Source organism: Vombatus ursinus, unplaced genomic scaffold (genome assembly GCF_900497805.2).
Source record: "Vombatus ursinus unplaced genomic scaffold, bare-nosed wombat genome assembly UNPS02014786.1, whole genome shotgun sequence".
Lineage (NCBI taxonomy): Eukaryota > Metazoa > Chordata > Mammalia > Diprotodontia > Vombatidae > Vombatus > Vombatus ursinus.
The window spans coordinates 32512294-32535979 of record NW_020954564.1 but is presented as its reverse complement, the minus strand read 5'-3'; the positions used below and the strand labels follow the sequence as shown (position 1 = coordinate 32535979).

The window sequence follows — 23686 nt, the reverse complement described above, 5'->3', positions numbered from 1 at the left end:
AATATGCTGGGATTTGCTGAGATCATAGAATCAAAGAATGGCAGAGTTGGAAGAAATCTTAGAGACCATCTAAGACTTTTTGTTTCTCTTTGTATTCTCAGGGCATAACATACCACCTGGCACATAGTAGGTGCTTAACAAATGTTTCTTGATTGATTCGTTCTCTTTTATTTTCTGATAAAGAAAAGGTGGCTCAGGTCGGTGAAGTGACTTATTCAGAATCATACATCAAATCAGTGACAAATTGGGACTAGAACCCAGGTCTCTGGAATCCCAGATCAAAGATATTTTCACTGCAACACACTGATGATTTTTTCTGAGCTCTAAGGGGTTAGATTGAAGCATCTATACATGGGTGGCCTCCTCTAAACTCTAATACTTGGAGTTTGTGCATGTGATTCTTTCCATATTATTAGACTATAAACTCCTTGAGAGTCAGGTCTTTGTATTCCTAATGCCAAACACTAGGCCTGCATATAGTAAGCACTTAGTAAATGTTTATGAAATTGATTTTATCCAACAAAATATTATTAAGTTCCTGCTGTGTCCAACTACCATGCTGATTACTTTGGGAGGAGGGATGTGTGTGATGTTTAAATAAAACCTATAGAGCTGACTTTATCGAGCTTAGTCGAGTAGAATTGAAGTTAACAGATGGAAATGAAGGCCCAGACAGGGAAAGAGACTTGGCCGAGAGTATGCAGCAAGTCTGGGAGTGGGAGCTTGGAATCGTGGTCACACAGCTATGGCGCCAACTATGCTATTATAGATAAGTCACATAATGTGAAAGAAGCTCAGTTTTCTTCTCTGTAAAATGGAAATAATAATGTTTGTGGTATCTAATGCATAGGGTTTTCATGAGGATCAAATGCAATGGTATATATAAAGTCTTTTGCAATATAAACGCCAGCTTTTATTATCTAGTCACCTTTCTATCCGCATCACCATTTTACAGAGAAGGAAGTTATGGCTCAGATAAGGTTTGTGACTTCCCTAACGTCACATAGCCAGTAAAACAGCAGAGCTGGCACTCAAATCCGAGTCTTCTGGTGTCAACCCCAATGCTTTTATATTATTACACAGTATATTACCTCTCCCAACTGAAATTCTGGTTTCCCGCTAACAGAGAATTATGGTCTTCAGAGCAGGGAGGCTGGTCCAGTCTCCTCACTAGAGTTGTCAGTGGAGTGGGATAACCAGGACATTTTTCCCTAGAGCCTCAAGTTTTAGAGGAAGCTGACAGGATTTCCAGTCTTTTAGCCATTTAGAAGCAACTAAGTTTAGTAACTCATTAGTGAGAGTAGTTAGTTAAAATAAGAAGTTTCTAGATACCGTACTCAAGTGAGCTCCTCCGTGGCTTCATCCTGCGCCTTTCATGCTACGATAAAAAAAAAAAAAAGAATTGCTTTTAAAAAGCTGATTTGATAACATATTTCATGTTGATTGCCACTGGCACAAAGACTGCTAGCTGTGGCTCTGTTTCCTACCCACCGACCAAGATGGGTATCAAGTGAAACAAAGAGGTAAGTGATTACAATCAAGTCATTTGCTGACACTGATGTTTTGTTCTACTGCCAATATCAGGAATATGAGCTCCTCCAAGAAAGGCTCACCATCTAGTGGCCATCTAGTGATGTAAATAAGGAATCTAGGCTATTAAAGTGGTGGGGGGGGGATGTAGTTCCCCACAGCCAGGATTAGAAGATCCCTCATTTTGCATAGGCCTTGAGTAGAAGCCTGTACTCCTCACACTGCAAGGAGAAATCCTAGAGCCAGTAGCAACAGCTGAGAGGGACAGATGTGCCAGAGAGAGTCTCTTATTCACCCCATTTTCAATTCAAAAACAACCTCACCCTCATTGACTCCTTAGGACTCAAGAATAGCATTTTTCTAAAGATAGGCAAGGGGATGCTGTGTGTGTGCATGTGTGTATTGGTGGGAGCAGGAGAGGGAAGGTTTGAGATGGAATCCCTAAAGGACATTCATGATGTGGGGAATGAACTTATTCTATGGGCCATTTGCCTAGGAACAGAAGCAGTAGGCTTTAAACACTTACCTTGTGACCCACCCTTCTGGAGAGAGGCCTTGTGTTAAACTCCAGAAGAGAGAACTAGCCTATCCTTCTTTTTGGAGGTATTGAGAGAAGGTTTCATAGCCAAGTCCGATCAAGAATCATACAACTATCGAAAAATAGAATATGATAGTTAGAACATAATGTGATTAGAACCAGTAGTGAAAGTAGCCAGGAGATTTTCCCTAGGCAGAGAGAAGAGGTGGGGTTGCAGAAAACTTAAAGCTTGGTTTATAGTTAGAAGGAACTTACTAATCATTTAGTCTAGCCCCTTAATTTTTTGGGGGGGCGAGGCAATTGGGGTTAAGTGACTTGCCCAGAGTCACACAGCTAGTAAGTGTTATGTGTCTGAGGTTGGATTTGAACTCAGGTCCTCCTGATTCCAGGGCTGGTGCTCTATCTACTGTGCCACTTAGCTTCCCCTGCCCCTTCATTTTATAGAACAAAAAATTGAGGCCCTGAGAGGAGAGGTACACCATGCCTAAGGGTACACAGTGATTCAGGCAACTAGGTGGTGCTGTGGAACGAATGCTGGGCCTGGAATCAGGAAGACTCATCTTTCTGAGTTCAAATCTGGCCTCAGACACTTACTAGCTGTGTGACCCTGGGCAACTCTTAACCCTCTTTGCCTCACTTTCCTCACTCGTAAAATGAACTAGAGAAGGAAATGACAAGCCACTCCAGTATCTTTGCCAAGAAAATCCCAAATGGGGTCATGAAGAGTCAGACACAACTGAAAATGACTGAACAACAGCAATAATTTGAATTATCTCCAAGACTCCTTCCAGTTTATTCCTACAACCTCTGATTTCTGACCCAGGATCTGAGGGGCAGGTGTTCATTTGATCCATGGTTTTAAATTCTTTACTTCCCACAAGATTGGGTCCCAACTCCTATCTATTCAACAGGAACATGCTTCAGAAAACGAGTTCGTGACAGTCATTTTCTCATGTTTGCACAGTTTAGGAGTAACTAGGGTGTTTTCTGGAGAGAGAATTAGGACCTTCTAGGAGAAGAATTTTTAGCGTGAATCTGTTAAGATGAGTTAGGAAGAGGGAAAAAAAACTCACGGAGAAGGACACATGCAGAATCTCCAAGAGACTGACAGATGGAAAAACCAAGGATGTGAGAGACACCCAAACAGACAGAGGGACCCACAGTTGGAAGGGGGTGGAGGGAAAAACAGCTGAGCACAGGCATACAGACTGACCTAACATTGAATGGGGGTGAGGATGTTTGGAGGGGACAAATTCGCCCTGGGTCAGACAAATGGTTGAGACAGAATCAGCAAGATAGATAGGAAGGCAGACTGACCTAGGATTGTAGAGTCAGGACTTCTCACTGAGACCCCATCTGCTCACTGAGTCCCCCTCCCCTCCATTGAACCCTCTATAGCACCCTAACTAGAGTCCTGACCTTTTCTCTCAATGATATTATGGAGATGTCTGTCATAGGAGGACATGGAGTAAAGTGAAAAGAATTCCAGGCTTGGATTCAAAGGACCTAGGTTCGAGCCCCTGGTTCAGGGGCGTATGCCATTCCTCCTCATGTCTCTAGAGATACCAGCATTCACATTGTCATTGCACTTTTCAGTTTTAAAACATCATTCTTAGGGGCAGCTAGGTGGCATAGTGGATAGAGCACCAGCCCGGAAGTCAGGAGGACCTGAGTTCAAATCCGGCCTCAGGCCAAACACTTGACACTTACTAGCTGTGTGACCCTGGGCAAGTCACTTAACCCCAATTGCCTAAAAAAAACAAAAACAAAAAAAGTCATTCTTCACAGTATACCTATGGACTGGGTAATACAAATATTCACATCCTCTTTTAATAGAGGAGGACACTGATGTTCAGAGAGTTTCCATGATTTGCCTAAGGTCACACAGGTAGTAAATACTGGAGCTGGGAGTCAAACATGATATTAATAATAGTAATGAGCATTTACACAGCATTTATATACCAGGCACTATGCTAAGTGCTTTACAATTATTATCTCATTTGATCCTCACAACAGTCCTATGAGATGGGTGCTATTATTATCTCATTTTATAGTTGAGGAAACTAAGGCAGACAGAAGTCAAGTGACTTGCCCAGGGTCATACAGCTAGTAAGTTTCTGAGGCTGGATTTGAACTCTGATCTTCATGACTCCATGCCCATCACTCTGTCACTGCGCTAAATCTGATGGTGCTCCTTCAACTTTTTTTTTAGCACTCCCAGAGCAACTGAGGTTAACCAGAGTATGTATTCCCTCTCACCCAGAGTTCTTTATTTAATCCCAGGGAAGCTTGCTGTGCTCTGAATTGGGGAATTCATCCTCTGGTCCAACCCCAAACAAATCTGTCATGATCATGGCTATGGATGTTTTCTATTATGAGTATATGATACAGAGAGTTCCAAAGATCTCAGAGATCCTAGAAAGCTTTGGTTTCCCCTTCTTCCCTGGGGGGCCAAGAGATACCAAAGATAAATAGACCTCTACCCCTAGGAGAGAAATGTAGGAAAAGGGAAGTTGAGCATAGTAATAGAATGTCATGGGACATATTTGGAAGAGCCCAGGAACTGGGACTATGGAGGATTGGGTTTTAGTCTTAGCTCTGTTTAGCTTTGAACCTGTAACACTGCGCCTTTTCCTCTATTGTAAAAAGGGGATAATAATCCTTTTCTTGCCCCTCTCACAGCCTTGTTTTAAGAGAAGCACTTTGTAAATTAGAAAGCCCTATAGAAACAAAGGTTATTATTTATAATCCATGGGTTACTTCTGTCCCTAGTTCACGGTGTGGGACCTTGGGCAAGACTGGCATCTCTTGAGCCTCAGTCTCCTCACTTGTTAAATGGGCACAAGACCACTTGTATTACCTCCCCAAGCCCCACCCTCACCTTCACTATCCCTACACAGGATTGCTATAGGGAAAGAGTTGTAAACCCAAAAGCTCTACCCCCAAAAATGTGAACTATTTATCCTCTCTGAAAGACCAAGGTGTCCTGGCTCTATGCAGAGTTAGTTATAGAAACCTCAGGCCCTACATTCCAAGAGGACTCCGTGGATGGAGAATGACAGTTCAAACAGATGGCACACTCCCCCACAAAGCCCCACACATGGAGTGTAAACCCAAAACTCTGGGCTCCTCCATCTTTTGATTTTTTCTGTTGGCAGACATCTCAGTCTCTTGCCTGGGTGGGATTAGCTGGTCAGTGCAGGGGCAAAGGGGGAAGAGGAGATCCACCTCTCTCTTCCCTTCTAATTATACAGAAGGGGCTTCCTTCTGTAGAGGGTGGGGAGTTGAAGAAGGGGTCCAGTTGGGAGTCCAGGATTAGTGGCTCAGACCAGAGAAATGAGCAACAGCAGCTTGCCTCTCCTGCTGTAGAGAGGGGGAGAGAGAGAGAGAGACAGAGAGAGACAGAGAGAGAGACAGACAGACAGACAGAGAGGAGAGAGAGAGACAGAGAGAAAGAGAGAGAGAGAGAAGGGTGGGGGAGGAGGAATCTTTTGTTTGTTGTTAGCTCTGGTTCAAATCTCTGCTTTGCCACATACTTGCTTCATGACCTTGGGCCCTTCTCTGGGCCTTAGTTTCTTCCTCAGTAAAATGGGGATGATGATATTTGCACTATCCTAGCTCACTGGGGTGTTATGAAGAGTGGTTTGTAAACCTTGGTGTGCTATAGAAAGGGAAATCATTATTAATATTATTATCATTTTGCTGTGTCTAAAACTGGCTTGAATGAAGACAGGAGGCAGAGCAGGTGGGTGGGAGCAGAGGCTGCTTGTCATGTGGTGATCGATGCTGGTGGGTCTGGGAGCTGGTCCCAGGCCCTCCTTCGATCCTCACCCTGACTGAAGCCAGGCAAACAGATGGCACTCCGGGCCTTCCATTGGGACCCCCCTCCCTTCTTCTCCAGCCCCTCCTCCCTCCTCCCCAGGCCTTGTTCACAGTAGGACCAGCTGCTATCCTCTTCCTGTAGGAGCCTGGAGCTGCAGGGAATATGGAAGAGGGGAGGGTGACAAAGACTGCCAGGCTGGGTCAGCTTCTTGTAAATAATGGCCACTTGTCCCAGGGTCCCTGGTGGCAGGCCTGGAAGCCCCCAAGGCTGCAGAAGGTGAGGCCTGAGGGACCCTCAGTAGGGAGGTGGGAGTGGAGAGGAAGGATGTGGGGGAGGGAGTCTGGATCCCCTCCAAAGGACACGGGGCCAGTCCCAGCTTCCCCAGTAGCTCCTGCTTATACTGCTACTTCTGATCCCCCAACCTGATGCTCCTCTGAGTCAGCATTGAGCTGCAGCCATGGACCTCAGCCAGAGAATGGAGGCCGCTGTGATGGAAAGAGCACTAGGCTTGGCTTCAGGAGAGCTGAACTAGATCCCAGAGGAAATTTTGACCTTACTAGCCATGGGACCATGGGCAACGGAGTTCACTTCTCTGAGCCTCAGATTCTTGGTCTGTAAAACAGGGTTGACAATACTTGCCATACAAGCATCCTCAAAGGATGAGTTCAGCAGAGAGCATTGGCAGCTAAGGAGAAAGGAAGGGGACAGAAGAAAGGGGAACGGAAGACAAAGAGAGAGGAGTGCAAATGAGAAAAAAATACTTTGTAGACCTTAAAGGGCTATAGAAATGGGATTTATTATTATGATTATTCATAAATGAGTTCTGGTTCTTCTAGTAGCTCAAAGTGTGACCTTGAACAAGTCACTAGGCCTCAGTTTCCTTATCTATAAAATGAGGGGATTGGACTAGAACAAACATCAAGGTGGCATAGTGGATACAAGGCAAGTTAGGAATTCAGGAGTTAGGAGTTAGGAAGACCTGAGTTCAAAACTGGATTCAAATATTTACTAGCTGTGTGACCCTGGGCAAATCACTTAACCTCTGTCTGCCTCACTTGTCTCAACTATAAAGTAGGGATAATAATAGTACCTACCTCTCCGTTTTGTTGTGAGGATCAAATGAGATGCTACTTGTAAAAAGTGCTTAGCACAGTGCCTGGAACACAGGAGGTGCATACATGATTCTTTCCTTCCTTTCTTAACCTGGATACTAAGGGGTCTGTGGATTGATTTCAGGGATCCATGAACTTGGATGGGAAAAAAATTGCATCTTTATTTTCATTAACTTCTAGCTGAAATTTAGCATTCCATGATGAATGAAGGCAACAAACATTATCCTGAGAAGGTGCCCATAAGCTTCTGAAGACAGCTAAAGGGACCCATGATGCAAAAATTGGTTAAGAAACCCTGGACTAGATTAACCTTAAAGTCTTCATAATGTAGTAGCAAGAACACTGGATTTGGAGTCGGGAGGCTTGGGTTTGAATCCTAACTCTGATGCTAGCAGTGATTTAAGGCAAGGTTCTTAATCTCTCTGAGACTCAGTTATAAGAATGGGAATAGTCTTCTTTGACCTCCAGGAATATTGAGGACAGTGCTTTGTAGACCAAAAAGCACTCAGAAAAGAGCTGTCCTTACTAAGGTCCCCATCCCTCCCTCCAGGGCAGTGTCTGCTGGAAGTCATCTCCTACTCCCTGCCTTCCCACCTGGCTGGGGGGAAATCCCTCAGCCTTGAGCATGGCTGGCGTCTGGTAGCCCCAGGAAGCTCCTGTCCTCTCCTCTCCCTACCCCTTACACACACACCTGCCCACTGTCCCATCTTCCCCAGGTACCTCCGGGCCATGTACCTGGGTCTGCAGAGCCGCTGGCATGGGGAGCAACTGAGGCGCCACTTTTACTGGCGCATGATGTTCGAGAGCGCTGACATCAGCATGCTGCGCCTGCTGGAGGCCTTCCTGAAGAGCGCCCCACAACTTGTGCTACAGCTCAGCATCATGGTCCTCCAGAAGCACATCGAGGCCCTGCAGGGTGAGGGCCTAGCATCTCCCTCCCCCCATCTTCCTCCTTCACACCCTGACCTAGGCCCCCCAGCTCCTTGCCCTAGGACCTCCTCTTACCACTGACAGCCACCTAGGGTGTCCCCAGACCTTCCCTGAGGAGGAGTCTTGTCCCACCCCACTCCCCTCAGCTTTCCTCTCCTGGCCACTCTCACCCTGGGTTTCCCTCAGCCCCTTGACTACCCATCCCTCACCTGAGGGATCCTTCCTCCCATCCCTTACCAGTCCCTCACCTTTCTGGCTCCTAACTCCTCTTCCCTCCAGGTCCTCATCTAAAGCTCCTTCATTCTTCCCGGTCCTTCTCTGGGAGACCCCTTGGCATGATCCCCCAGCTTGGGAAATTCCTTAGGCCAGGGTGCTGGGCCCCTGGCATATTCTCATTCCTCTGAGATCTGGCTAAGGGCCTTCTCCCTACTCCTTGATGTTCACACCTCTGTCTTCTTCTCTGTCTCATTCTCTTTCTCCCCTGTCTATGCCCTAGGCCTGCCAGGGGTGTCCTTGGGATCCTCTGACTGAAAGAACTGCTTGGCTCCTGTCCTAATCCTCCCAAAGCCCTCTGGCCCAGTCAGCAAAATCACCCGGTTGGGTTCAACCTAAGTGGCCCCAGGCTGGACTGAAGTGTTTGGCTTGGCCGGGTCCCTTTTACCCTCCAGTTTGCTGGATCATCCAGGCCCCTGTCTACTCTGTGCTTCTATTTTCTGCCCAACCTTTGGCTGGCTCTGACCCATCTCTCCTTTCCTCTTCTCTCATCTCTCTCTTTATCCTCTGCTTTTCTTCATTCTCTTACTTTCTTACTCTGCCTTTTCCCCTGTCCCCCTCTTCTATCCACAGCTGCCCTCTTCTAGATTCCCACATACTTCTAATCTCAGAGATCCTGATCTACACTCATACCTAGCCCTGATCCCAACTACCTCAGGTCCTGCCCCCTGCCCCTCTCTTCACTCTCAAAAATCCCCCTCTCCTCCTGCACCAGCACATTCCATCCATCTCTCTGTTCCTCAGTACTCAAGAATATCATCATCTCTATAGGAGTTTCCCTACAGGAATTTGACTCTGCCCTCAGGATGTAGGCGTCCTGAGGTAAGGTGAGGAGAAGGAGGTATGATAGAAAGAGTATTGGACTTGGAGTCAGAGGGCCTGGGTTTGAATCCCAGTTTTTTTTATTCCCTTAATTTCTCTGGGCCTTAGTTTTCACATCTGTAAAATGAGTAGGTTGGACTAATGACCTCTGAGCTCCCTTTTAGCTCCATATCTATGGTTCTATGACCTCTTACCCTATCTGCTCTCAGAGACCCTAACCCTGACCCTTATCCCTACCCCAACCCCTACCACCTACCTCTTGTCCTTATCTCTCCTCTCAGAGACCCTGCCCCTAACACTGAGCCCTCCTACCTACCTCTCACTACCTCCTTTCTCCCTCCCTTTGGAGACCTTGCCTTATCCTTAACCCTGGTCCCCTCCCCCCCCACCTCCCACCTCTGGCCCCTGTCTCCACAGGTCTCTCAGCCTCAGCCTCACTGGTGTCGCTGGCCTGGATAATCGCTTCTTATCAGAAGGTGCTTCGGGACTCAAGGGACGACAAGCGAGCCATGTCCTACAAGGGGGCGATAGTCCAGATCCTCTGGCACCTCTTCACCATAGCTGCTCGAGTCTTGGCCTTTGCACTCTTTGCCAGCATCTACCAGCTCTACTTTGGCATCTTCATTGTTGCCCACTGGTGTGTCATGACCTTCTGGGTCATCCAGGGAGAGACAGACTTCTGCATGTCCAAGTGGGAGGAGATCATCTACAACATGGTGGTGGGCATCATCTACATCTTCTGCTGGTTCAACGTCAAGGAGGGACGCAGCCGCTTCCGGATGTCCATCTACTACTGTATTGTCCTGGTGGAGAATGCTGCGCTGACGGGCTTCTGGTACCAGAACCACAACTTCCCCACTGACTTCAGCGCCTTAATCATGGTGTGCGTGGTGGCTGCTAGCTTTGCCCTGGGCATCTTTTTCATGCTTGTCTATTATTGCCTCCTGCACCCTAATGGGCCCATGTTTGGTCCCCAGGCTCCCGGGGGCATCTTTCCTGAGGCTGTGGGTGCTGGCCCTTCTGGTCCCTCTGCTGATGCAGTTACCAACCCTCCGCGGTCTCTGCCCCGGACTACAGGTGGAGAGCGAGATGGGGTCCCTGGAGACCGGGACAGTGGTGCACCAGCGGTGTTCCAAGTCCGGCCCAGCCTCCCAGCCACACCAGTGGCCCGTACCACCCGGACAGAGGGGCCTGTGATCCGAATAGACCTGCCCCGAAAAAAGTATCCAGCATGGGATGCCCACTTTATAGACCGCCGGCTTCGTAAGACCATTCTGGCACTTGAGTATTCATCCCCAGCTACCCCTCGCTTGCAATACCGAAGCATGGGGGCTTCCCGGGAGCTGCTGGAATATGAGACCACAGTGTAGGCTGCTCCATACCTATCAGGGTTAGGGGATAAGGGGTATGGCAGCTCTGCTCCCCTAAACCAGTCAGTGTTGAGCTTAGAGTTTTTAAGGGCCGTTGGTCTAAGGGTGGCTAGGTCTCTTGGGCCAAGGGTGGCAGAGAGGGGAACATGATGACCCCAGCCAATGGAAACCCTCCTCCCCTCTTCTTGGTAATTTTTTGGGTGAGTTCATTGGCACTGATGCCCTGGCCCATGTAGCTCCCATACACAGTCCATCAAACTCCCTGGGATCCAGGGAATTAACTGGTGCTAAACTTCCCCACCAGGCCCAGAGTCTTCTCTTCTATATGGCATTTCCTGCCCACCACCAATGCCATCACCTCTGATGAACTAAGGCAGAGAGGCTGTGGGTTCCATTAGCTGAATTACAACTCTCTGTAGGGTATCACAGATACCTAAAGACCGAGGCACCATGGTCTAGATGAAAGAGGACTGGATTTGAAGTTAAAGAATCTGGGGTCAAATCTTGGCTCTGATGAGTCATTGGACAAGTCACGTCCTCTCTCTGGGTCCCAGTTTTCTCTGCTATAAAATGAGAAGGTTGGACCAGATGATCCTTCCAGCTGTGACAACCTTTGAGTGTCTATGGGACCTGAGATCTGGATATGGTAACATATGGCATCTTGAACTCCGAGGCACCACAGGGTGTCTGGGCTAAGCTGAACTCCTGAGGTTAAGGGTGCTAGCCAGGATGAAGGGTCTAGGTTTGGAGTTGTTCAAGGGCCAGATTCCTAAGGCCAAGCTCCTAGATATGGAGAAGTTAAGACTTTGAGATCATAGGATTTAGAGGAATCATCTAGTCAACCACTTCATTTTACAGACAAGGGAAATGAAGCCTGGAGAAGGGAGGTTACCTGCCCAGGATCCTACTAGAATGAAATAGTTGACTTGGAAATTGAATATAGGTCCTCTGGCTCCAGCATCCACTACAATACCCTCCATATGCCAGGGCATAAAGGAGTTTCTAGAATACTGTCTGGGAAATATTCTGAGTCTATACATTTTTTTTTTGTTCTAGACTCTACTATGCAGGTTGTAGATGCCTGTCTGTAGTAGAGTTCTGGGGACAGTGTGTCTATGGGACCTTCCTAGCATTGCAATTTTTCCCTTTTAGGATCTGCTGCTGAGGTCTGAACCCTGTCCTTATTGGGGGGTTTTGGGGTAAGGAACCCATGTATGAGGAACATTCTGTGGATTCTAGAATCTAAGGCTTACAGAAGGCTCTAGGTTCCTGACCACTTTGTGACACAACTGCCATCCAAAGGGGAAAATATGATTTTGAAATTATTGGGGATTTAAAAAAGCAAATTATTAAGGATATAAATTCTGTCAACTGTTTCCCAGCTGGGAAACTCAGGTTTTGGGGGAATAACAGGAATTTCTGGTTCTTAGCCAGGTTCATGGCTATAGCTCCTGCCCTGGAGCACCTGGGAAATGATTCCTTTGGCTTCGGGACAGAGCCCAGGGTGCTGTAGACATCTCCCAGGGCTTTCAGACCAAGGGAGGCCGACCAGAGGCAGCCTCAGGGTATTCCTCGGGAGGGAAAAAGAAACACTCAGGCCCTGGGGTCAAGATTGAGACATCCTGTTCTCCCAAAGAAAGCCCAGAATCAGGATGGTGTATTCCCAGCCCAGCCTCTGAAATGAGACTGAAGGGAGAGATAAGGCCAGGCCAGATGACTAAAATATGAACCGAACATAGTGGGAGTGAGAATTGAGAATAGGGCCCCTCTTAAAGGCCAACTTGATGCCTGAGGGCCCCAAGTTGAGTTGGGGTTGGGGATAGGGTGGGGTTAGAGATCATCTAGTCCAACCATTTTGTTTTACAGATGAGGAAACTGAGGCTGTGGAATGGGAAGTGACTTGCCGAAGCTTATACAGTAAGTTAGCTCCAGAGGAGGAATAGAAGCCAGGTTTATTGATACCCAGCCTCCAGTTCTTTCCCCTAAACCATGAGCCTGCACTCAGGTGGACACCGTCTCTACTAAAGGGGGGTGGGGGGAAGGGTTGAAAAAAGGGCAGGACTTAGAGTACAAAGTAACTTCCAATGTGCACACAAGTATACACACATATCATGCATATATATACATACACATACCCCACATACATAGCACTTGATGCAACCCCCATTAAGCACATGTGACATTTTTTCACAAATATCCCCATACAGTAAAATCATGTACAGACCCTATCATGCCAACGCACAGAGCTGCTTCTCCACCTCTCCCCACCTTCTACATCCACTTCTGGGAGAGTCCCAGGATAGTGGGCTAAACAGCATGTGGCTGAAGGAGGGGGCTAAGACCAGGTTGAGGTGAGAGCTAAACCTGCAGACCTGCCCCAAAGATAGGTATTTCCATTTTTCAGCCAAGAGTGGCTTTCTGGTTCCCCTGGCCTGGATCTCCATTTTATAAAGGAGGAAATTTAAGATTCAGAGAGAGATTGGGTTATGACCAAGGTCACAGAGCTAGTGAGTGTCAGAGACAGGGTTGGAATATAGGTCTCCCTTTTTCTAAGGATCTGTGGCAGGCACGAGCCTGAAAGATTATTGGAGTCTTGGACTCCCTAGAGGTCTTCACAAGAAAATGCGGAAGACATCTCTTCCTTCCCATTCCCTATAGGGCTCAGCTCCCAAAGACTCCATCTCCAATGAAGGCCTCTTTGTACTACCAGATTATGGAAAGGAATTCAAGAACCCCAAAATCTGGGGGCAGCTCTAAGGGAAAAAAAGAGGTTTGGGTCTCTGAAGCATCTAAGCAGACAGGCTCTAGGTCTTTCCTTGCTTTGTTCCCAAATCCAAAATGCTTTCAAATCAGTTTGAAAGTCTCAGCATTCCAGGCTCATAGAATTCAGAACTTGAAGAGACTTTGGAGCTCACTTTTGGAGCTTCACCCCTTATTTTACAGAAAAGGAAACTGAGGCCCAGGGGGATAAAGTGATTTGTCTAAGGTTAGACAGCTAGTAAGCAGCAGGACCTGAATTCAAAACCAGGTCTCCAGGATTCAGAGTTGTAAGGGACCTTGAAGATCATCTGATCCAAGTTCTCATTTGAGTACCGAAGAAACTGAGGCTGAGACTCAAACAGCTGGTGAATGGCAGAGTCCAAAGTGAAATCCAGATCTTCTGACACAGTCTGGGCCACTTTATGTGATTGTTTCTAAGCTTGGGCATTAGCCCATTCCTGGGGGTAGAGATAGATACTTGGGTCTAGGAGGCGACAGGCCTTGGTCTTCAGTGCTGTGAGCTTTTGACCAGGGATGCCTTGACCAAGCTCTAGCTCTGACTTCCCAGGCCTCCCCCAGCGGTATCTATGGTGTCCTTTTGTCTTCCTTCCTGTGACATGATCTACCTCAGCTGGTCTTTCTGTTCCCTGCCTGGTCCTTGGTTGTCCGCGTCCCTCCCTCTCACATTCTTCCTTCCTGGGACCTTCCTAGGGCCCTCTTTGATCTCTTAAGTGAGCGTAAGTTCATAGAATCATGGAATGTTATTGCTGGGAGATGCCCTAGAGGCTCTTCTCTTTACTAATCAGGAAACTGAGGCTCAGAGAGGGAAATGATTTGCCCAAAGACACACAGCTATGTAAGGGCAGAGTCCAGGTCCCTCGATTCACAGAAAAAGCCAGAAGGGAACTAGGAGAACATTTAGCCCAATCCCCTCATTTTACAGATGAAGAAACTAAGGCCTAGAGATGAGAAGGGACTTGACCAAAGTCATAAAGAGAATGAGTGGCCAAGCCAACATTAGAAACCAGGTCTCCTGCTCTTTCCATTACTGTTTAATCAGACTACCAAGGAGCTTGGTTGAGGGGGTGGAAATAGGAGGTTTTGCCAACCCTGACATCTCACCTCACCCCTTTCTTTCCTGTTGCTTCTATGTGGTCCCTCAACACTGGAGGAAGCATCAGGTTCCTACCCTCTGGGATTTGGGTAGAGAACATAAAATGCTTTACAAACCATAAAGGCCCTAGCTGTCATGATTATTATTAGATACCTGGCTAGGCTACTGACTCATCGTATTCCCCTCTCAGGGCCTCAGCTTCCCCTGTAAAATGAAGGAGCTGAATGAGATCATCTTGAAGGCCCCATCCAGCTCTGTGATTCTGTGAGAGGGCCGGGTTAAGCCCAAGGGTCCCCTAACTTCTCCAGCTTGCTACCAGATCATCATTAACAGTGAGCATGAAAAGTGCCTGGTCCCATGTGAGTGAATTCCATGTTGTACCCCCTGACACTGCCTACCCTCTGGGGTCAGCGGTTCTCACACTGTGCAGGTTACTTGGACTCCTGTCTCCCTCCAGTGGCCCCCAGGTCATATAATCTCTCTCTCTCTCTCTCTCTCTCTCTCACACACACACACACACACACACACACACCCCAACACACATTCCCCACCACCATCACCATATGCACCAGCCATGGTGCCCCATTAGGTTCCCAGGCTGAACCACACCAACCACACCCACCATACACCCAATGCACTGATTGTACCATGTGCCTTGTTACCATGTCCTCCCCCCTCTCCTCCCAGTACAGCACAGAACCCACCCCCATCAAATGGTCCCAGGTTGTTATTGATACCCTGGGTATCAATCAACTGCCTCCTGGATACAGACAACTCCTCTCCCCACCTACCCAAGTCCTTTGTCCTTACTCTTCACTCCCTAAATGTTACACCTTTCATTACCTCTTTCATACCCACATCCTGCTGCCAGATACACTGATGGGCTGGCTGGCTAGGCTGCCTTTCTGGGGGTCAATGGAGGCCTTTTTCTATTGTTCACTGCTTTGTGGCTGGTACTAGGTCAGCTAAAAGAGCCAGATCCAAGCAGGAAACTTGGGGCAGCCCCCGGCCAGGGAGGTCCAACTGGAGTAGGCAGATCTATTCCTGGGCTGGGAGCAGGAGGTCTTTAACTTGGAGGTGAAAAGACAAGGAGTCTGTCCAAGGGAGAAGAGGAAAGGGGTCTGCAGTTGAAGAAAAAAAATAGATGGCCTGGGAATCTTCTCTCCTCTTCCTGTATTGTGGACATTCCTTGAGAGCCTTTGTCTTTTTGCCCCTCCGAATTCTTCATCATTCTCAAAATCTTAAGAATTAGAAGAGCTCTCAGAGGTCAGCTAAGACCTCTCTTCCCTCTATCCTAAACCCATGAGGCTCTGAAGGAACTTGGACCCCTCTAAGCTCATTGGGGAAGCTGGGGATTTCATGGCAGCCCCTTGGGACTGATGAAGTATAGATGTACAGGATAAGCTTGCTGCTGTCACTCTTCCAGGTCCTTGCTCTTATAAGCAGGGCTAAGAGGGGCTGAAAAACTCCATTCCTGCTCCCCAGGGGTGGCATCTCCATCAGGTGCCTGGAGAAAAGGTCCCGTGACCAGGAAGGGAGGTGGAGCTCCCTCCCTGAGATCTCACAGCTGGGGAGGACTTGGAATCTGCTACTTGTCTTCTCTCAAACTAGCGAGACTTAGAAAATTTAGCTTCCAGGGTGGAGCAGATGCAGGTTACAGCCAGAATCTACCTGGAATATAACTTCTGACTTTGGAACCTACCTGGAGCCAGAAACCATTCCTGATTTGACTTTAGCACCAGGTCAGGTCTAGAGCTCTAGAGCTCTGCCTGTTCTGGCTTAGCCTAATTATTAGTTTCTAACTTTGGGGGCTGGAAGGAGGGAACAAAGCAGAAATCATCAGAGCCTAGAGGCTCTTAGTTGGGAATGAACTTGAGTCTGGGTGATTGAGTTCATTGTCTTCTGCTAATTGAGGTTCTGCTTCTGTTTCTCCTCTCTGTCAGGGTGCTGGGTTTGAGGGGGTTTAGCAACTTTCCTTCTGGACTCCCATCCTGCCATCCCTGACAATAACAGAGTCCTCACCCTATCTCCAGTCTGGCTATTTGTGGGCCTCAGGAGCTGCTTCCCACTCAGAGACCACTGATGGTCACCATCCCTCCCAACACATACCACCAAGGCCCCCTGGCTCTTCAGGGACAACAATTGATAAAGGGCTAGGGTCACATTCAGTGCCCAATGAGGCCAGATCCCAGGATACTATCCCTACCCAGAGACTGCCTCATTAAATCCATACTACCCATCAGGGTTCAGGGGCCATTTAGTAAAGGAAGGGACTAAGTCCCTTCTACCCCCACCTCAAGGGACACTGAGGAAGAGTATGTAGGTGACAAGCAGGCATGGGTTCCAAGGACTCAGCCCCTTCTTTTGCCCTTTCTATGCTTTCTCCCCTCTCCCTTGAGGATGAGAGACAGCACCAACCTGCTGCTGAAGTGCTTTAAGACACATTGCAGGAATGGGCCCAGATATCACCAAGCTATGTGGGTAGCATTCCAGAATATGCCAAGTTGGGGAGGGAGGGTTAGTATGGAAAGGTTCTTTGGACTACAGGCTTTGGTTTGGGATGCACACTGTTCTCTAGTGGGTCTGCTCTGACCTTGGGAGGGCTCTGATGGGTGGGTTTGGGTACAGGTGTAGGTAGGAGGGAACAGCTTGGAAGATGCTATGGGCTGTGTGTATGTGTGTGTGTGTGTGTGTGTGTGTGTGTGTGTGTGTGTGTGTGAGAGAGAGAGAGAGAGAGAGAGAGTATTGGTTGTCTGGTTCTGCTAAGGGGGGTTACCCAAGAAAAGAAGCTGGGAATCAGAATCGGAGGTAGATGGAAGAACCTCGTCTTCCAAGCCCAAAACTGTCCCTGGGAATTTGACTGCCAGGAAGTGGGGTGGAATGAAGAGCCTGAGACATAGGCCTTGCTGGGTCCTCCTTGACAGTCACCTCAGCTCCCTTTCTCCAGGAAGGTCCTGAACAGATGGGATCCTCCTTACCTGGGGAGGTGTCCTGAGAAGGCACATTTCTATGCATAATCATGGGGGCTGGAGGCACTTGCAATAATTGAGGGGAGGGTGGGGGCACAGCCAGATTGCAGGCTGGGAGGGGGCTCTTGGCTTCACCTGTGAATGACTCAGACCAAGTGTAGGAGAGGGCATCCAGACCAGCTGAGAGAACCCTGCCTACCCAGGCTGGAATCCCAATGAGCCACAAGCTGCCTCTTGAGTTCCCACAGGGCTAAAGCTCCCAGATGAGTTCAGTGCTTTGAAGTTTCCTCAAACCCATGAGCTTATCCAATCCTACATTGAGTTTAATTCAACAAGCATTTACTAAGCTCTTGCCCTTTGCAGAGTTCATGGGGCTTGGCTCCAGGGGCCATATAAAGATCTGATTCCAGATATAGCCCCCATTTTAGATGTGATTCCAAATTCAGACATGGTTCAAGTTTGAACTCATCCCTCTTCTTCCTCCTTTCTCCTCATCCCCTATTCCTTGCCTGGCTATTGACTGACAGGAATCCCCAACTATGGACTCCTTCCCTCAGCTTAAGCCCCAGCAGCTTCTGCTCAGTGGGTTCTCTGTCAGCTCATTTGCCCTACTGGGTACTACTGGCCTTGCCAACCCTCATCCTCTCTTTCCCCTTTTCAATTCCGTTGCACCCTCCCTCTGTCCTCAGCCCTTATGTCTCCCTCCATGACTTCAATATTGTTGGTGCCACCCTCTTCTTCCTCTGCCTTCCTCTCTTGGGCCCAGGCAGGGGGAAGCTGGGGGATCCCCAGGCCGGGCTTTCTGTACTGAGACTTTTTTGTATGCCACAAACTTTTTGTATATTTTTAATTTTGCTGCAACATGAGATATTAAAGTCATTTCAGTACAAACCCCTCTGGCTCTTGTGGATGTTTCCTGAATTAGAGAAGGAGAGTTAGATGGGAGGCCACAGCTTGGCCTCCCTTCTAAGCCTCCCTCTTTGGGGGAAGGGTCTGCCTCAGAGCAGCAACAAGGAATTCTGACACCTGGGGGAAAAATCAGTGGGGGCTGGGGGCCCAGCATCTAGTCCTATGAAAGGTTGAGGTAGTCTGGAAACAGAAGTCAAGGGAGCTGAGTCAGCTGAGAAACTGGGAGACTACGGTGTTTGAAAGTGGGTAGAGGTTGGGGAAAAGAAGATGTGAGCCACATACCAAACTTATTGGAGAGGAGGGACAGTGACCCAGAGATATGGGGATCATTGCAACAGGGAGCTGGACGGGATGGAGAACACTTTAAAGGTTTTTGCTGAGTGATAGTATCAGAGAGAGTGTGTTAAAGGGTCAGAGGGAGCCAGAAGTGTGCTAACTCATCTTCTTGATATGTATCAGGGCATGTATGAGAAGGAACAGCCACCGTTGGGGAACTATGCCAAGAGATGGGGATGGGATGGCAGCAAGACCAGCTGGGATTAACAGGGAGTGAACTGGGCCTTCCTCCCAAATCTCAACATCCTACTGGGCATAAGAAGTGAGTCCTGCATACCTCCTGCTCCGGTTTTGGAGAATAGGGATGGGGCTGGGAGAAGGTGAAATTTGTGTTTGATTTCCTCTACTGATTGGAGAAAGGTATAAACCAATCAGTTAGACTGCTTTGAGCACCTACTTTTCAATTATGCCATACAACAAGAGACCATCCAAACCGTTCTTTCTACAAATGGGAAAAGTGAAACCTAATGAAGTTAAGTGACTTACCCAAATTCATAAAGCTAGTTAGTAGGCAGAGTCACAATTTGAACTGAGTTCTTCTGACTTCAAATCCAGGGCTCTTGGTATATGGTAAGTGATATAAGAGAAGAAGAAACAAAATGTCATCAAATAATTCAAGGACAAGAGATCACTTTTGGCTCAGGGATATGGGCGGGGGAAAGGCAGGGAGGCTTCATGGAGGAGGCGGCATCTGAGCTGAGCCTTAAAGAAGAAGGATTTCAACAGATTACATATTTCAGACTTTTCCCTGTGAATAGATGGAAGCCTCTGACGGGTCTTGAACAAGGGGAAGGGCGTGGCCAAAATGGTTCATTAGGAAAATGAATATAGAAGGAATAGAAGGGGAGAGACTAGAGGCTGACTGGGAGACTAACAAAATATTCTAGGGAAGAGGGGGTGGAGGCCTATTCTAGGGGGGTTAGACTAAGTAATCTCTAGAGTAACTTCCAGCTCAGATCTCTCTACCAGATGACATATGCTTGAAGAGCACAAAAATAATCATTTCTCACATTCCTGTAGCACTTAAAAGTTTACAAAGTAGGGCAATTAGGTGGCACAATGGATAGAACACTGGCCTTGGAGTCAAGAGGACCTGAGTTCAAATCCAGCTTCAGACACTTATTAGCTGTGTGACCCTAGGCAAGTCATTTAATCTGGATTGCCTCCCCCACCCACACCAAAAAAAGGAGTTTATAAAGCATTTTCCTCATAGCAATTCTGCAACTTAAACAACATAAATATTACTCTCCATATTTTACAGATAAACTCTAAGGTTTAAAAACTAAGGCTTAAGGTAAAGCCTTTAGTAACACATCCAGTAAGTGGACATGAGGCAGGATTTGAACTCAAACCCAGTGTTCTTTCCATTATCCTATACTGCTTTTCACTACAAATACAAAGAAAACCTGGTTTTCCTTTCACAAGCAACCCTATGAATTTGAAGACAGCACCCAAGATCTTAGAGGGTATTTGCACTGCTGAGGAGGTCTAAACTGACTCTAGGAGAATTTGTCAGAGGGGACAGGAATTAAATCTGCTCTCTTCCTGCCTGGGAGTGAAGCCTAGTCCAGATCAGCTTCCTGCCACCGTGGCTAGAAACACAGGATATACAGAGAGGAAGGAGGAAGCAATTACAAGGCCTAGACCTTCCCAGCCCAGGCCATCTGGCCTCTGGGGGTGGGGAGGGTGGGGAAGGGTGGGAGAGGGAGGAAAGGCCTGGGAACTCCTACGTGAACCCTGAACCTAAGCAGGTACCTATATTTTCCAAAAACAGATCACAAAATGTCAGAGCTGGAAAGGACCTCAGACACTGTTAAGTCTAACCCATCTGAAAGATGTGGTAACTGAAGCCCAGGGAAGGAACATGAATGACCTGCCCAAGATCACATATCGATGGTGGCAAAACTGGAATTAGAATAGACAATTTAAATCAATACACCCATCGCTGCTTCTCCTGAATAATCTCTTATTTTGTTCTGTCCTTGGGATTTTTCCATTCCTTCTCTGCTGACTTTCACAACCCTGCTTTATCCCCTTTTGAACAGATGAGGAAACTGAGGCCCAGGAAAGTTAAGCAATTTAATACAGAGTCATACAGCAAATGAAGAAAGTCAGGGTCTGACCTGGGACTAGAACGCCAGTCTCTTGAAGCTAGTTCTGGGCTCATTCCACCAAGTTTTAGACTCATGTATCAGGGCTGTGCTTGAGCCACTCTTACCAGCTTGCCACAGCTGATCATTTCAGTGTGAGCTTCTACAGCTTGGAGATCTGCAAATGCTACAAATTAGGACTTGATTAATTGTTTTTGTTGATTGTTGAGTAGATTTAGGAACGTGTTAATAATGCAAATTAAATTTAAAAGTATACCTTGTAAACAGATTTGGGGAAGAGGGTTAGCCATTTAACAGCACATCTCTGCCCCTGGTATAATGTAAACAGTTCCAGGTATGGAGTCAGCAGAGCTGGGTTGAAAGCCATGTTTGCCACCTATATGACTGTAAATGAGGCCTCTTTCTGGGTCTCAGCTCCATCTATAAGTTGAAGAGGTTGGACTAGATGCCCTCCAAAGTCCTTTCTGAATCTTGGGTCCTGTGATCCTTCAAGGGTTCATTAGATCTGAGACAGTTTGGGATGGAGAGGAGTGAAGGCATAGGAAGGGATCCTGAGTGGGTAGGGCCTAGCAGTGGGTCCTAGGTAGCCAGGGGCAGTATGAGGACAGTGGGCAACTTTGTGCTTCTAAGGAGTCTGAAAGGGAAACTTCATCCCTAGTCACAAAGTCTGGATAGGAATAAAGTGTAGCCACATAGGGCCTAGGACGTGTGCCTTACCGGCCCTGATTATCTCCTACCAGCTCTCAGGAATGGTAGTTCCCATATCTTCCCACTTATTCTCTGTTCTTACCCAGCTCTCCCCAAGAGGGGCTGCCACTCTGCTCAGAACTCCTTTCCTTGGCCTGGGGTCCCTGGCACCTCCACCCACTCTAGTCCAGTGCTTCTTATCAGGCCAGGAGGGGCAGGAATTCCTAGTCTGCTTGGTGGAGTTTCCGAGGCAGGAAATACAACAAAGAAAATTTCCAGCCAGTACAGAGCTGGGGGTTGGGGGCACACACCATGGAGTTCGAAGGGAAGAAAGGGAGAAAGGTATGTTTGGAGCTGTGGCTTGGGAATGGGCTTCAGGGCCCAGAAAATGGGGGATCCTGGAGGGGGGAGGAGCGAGAGGAGGAAAAGATGCGTCTGGAGGGATGAAGCCAATGTTAGGGACTCTCTTGGTAACGGATGGGATCCTGTTATCTCTCCCTGCTCTCTGAGATAGATAAACTGATCATAGAATTCAGAGCTGGAGGGAACACAGAGATCAACTTTTTTTTTTTAAGTCAAGGGTTTCTTAACATTTTTGTATATTACAGACCCCTTTGGCAGTCTCGTGTAGCCTATAGACAGACCGCTTCTCAAAATATTGTCTTTAAATGCATAAAGCAAAATACGTAAGATTACAAAGGAATCCCATTACATTGAAATAAAGATGTAATTTTTTCCTTATCCAAATTTGCTGATGGGGTGAACTAATTTAATGATGGAGAAAATGAAGAACCCCAGTTCTAGTCCAATTCCTTCCTTTTACAAATGAAGAAATGAAGCCCTGAGAGAAAAGTGCACTTGAGCCCAGTTTAGTACAATTAGGAAGACTGGAGAGCAGTAAAGACAGTTCTAACAAAGGCACCAGCTTCTCTGCCCTCTGAGGCTTCCCATAGCTAGTTTAATAAAAGCAGCTTCCCAAGCCGGCCCTTACTCAGAGCCGATTGTGTTAATAAGAGGGACAGCCAGGTGTCACCTCATTGGGAGGCACAGAAGAGCTAGCTGGAGAGTTTGAGTTTTGGGGCAGACTTTCTGTCTGTCCCTGTTCCCCTGAGCTGCATGTGTGTCCCTGGGAAGAACCTGTGGGGCAGGTGAGCCAGGTAGAGAACACAACATTGGAGTTCTTCTCTTAACTCTGTCTCTTGGGGACTGTCTTTTGCTTTCTTGTTAATTGTGAGTCTTTCAATGAGTGGTCTGGTTTAGGGACACTAGCCCAGAAACCTCTGCAGACTGTTTTTGCAAGCTGATTATGGGCAACTCAGAGGCAGAGAAGCTGGAGCTCTTGTCAGGGTTATTGGCTCAAAGATCAATTGCTCTGCCTCTCTGATTGTGCTAATACTTACTGGTGCAACATGCTAAACTCAGTCCCCAGCTGCTCTCAGTAGTTCCTGTTCCCTGTATCTTTTCCAGTAAAAAGACAGGCAGGCAGACCCCAAACTTTCTTCCATCCCGTTGCTCAGTGGCTCTAGACTCTGGATCATATCCCCAGAACCAGATGGATTAGGGAGACAGATTGATCCAGATTGCCACCCCAAACTTGTTTTCCCCAATATTCTTAGCAGACCCTGATTTCTGGACCTTCCTGGTTATCTATCCTCAGAACCCCCTTCCTGAGTCTCTTTTTAAAGTCCTCTCTTAGTAATTATCTTTTTTTGGATTGGGATAAAGGTGGGTTCCAGGTCAAGCAGCCCATCCTAGGAATTCTGGCCCTCAGAGATAGATCCCTGTCTGTTTCTTTGTATCTATCTGGGCCCATAGGCAGTGAGGTATAGTGAATAGAGTGTTGGACTCGGAGTCAGGAACACCTGGGTTCAAATTCCACTTCCAACATTTACTAGCTGTGTAACCATGGGTAGGGAGGTAAGTCACTTAATCTCTCTGGGCCTCAGTTTCTTCATCTGTGAAATGGGGATCATAATACTCATAGACCCTAACTTGCACAATAGACTTGAGGTTCAAATGAGATAATACATGTTTAGAACTATGTAAATGACAGCTACCTGTCTGTCCATCCATCTCTGAAAGTCACCATGTCTCTAATTTCAGAATAGGCCTATCTTTTCTACTCAGAGAGTTATACTTTCCCCCTGGAGGTCAAGCAATGCTTAGAAGCCTTCCACCTAAACAAGCCAAGATTCATAGGAGAGTTTTAGGGTTTGCAAACTTCCTTGGCCAAATACAGACTCACACATATACACGTGTGCTCATATGCCTATTTGAATGCACATGGACTAATGCATTCACAAGGACACAGGAACTCAGAAACTCAAACTCAAGAACTCACACTTGCCATACACAAACACACACACACACACACACACACACACACACACACACACACACAC

At 47.4% G+C, this 23686-nt stretch overlaps 2 protein-coding genes across 8 annotated transcripts in view; both read left to right on the top strand.

Moving 5' to 3' along the window:
* The first annotated feature begins 7628 nt into the window (after positions 1-7628).
* XKR7 (XK related 7) lies at positions 7629-10398 on the top strand. The gene is made up of 3 exons (XM_027868020.1): positions 7629-7642; positions 7720-7919; positions 9446-10398. The coding sequence occupies exons 1-3, from the start codon at positions 7629-7631 to the stop codon at positions 10396-10398; spliced, it is 1167 nt and encodes a 388-aa protein (XP_027723821.1).
* Positions 10399-21555: 11157 nt separating this feature from the next.
* CCM2L (CCM2 like scaffold protein) overlaps positions 21556-23686 on the top strand; it is a 36223-nt gene continuing 34092 nt past the window's right edge. For all 7 annotated transcript variants that reach the window (XM_027867764.1, XM_027867767.1, XM_027867766.1 and 4 more), the window contains exon 1: positions 21556-21626. In XM_027867764.1, the coding sequence (XP_027723565.1) occupies positions 21597-21626 (30 nt within the window). In that variant the 5' untranslated portion in view covers positions 21556-21596. The remainder of the gene's footprint in view (positions 21627-23686) is intronic.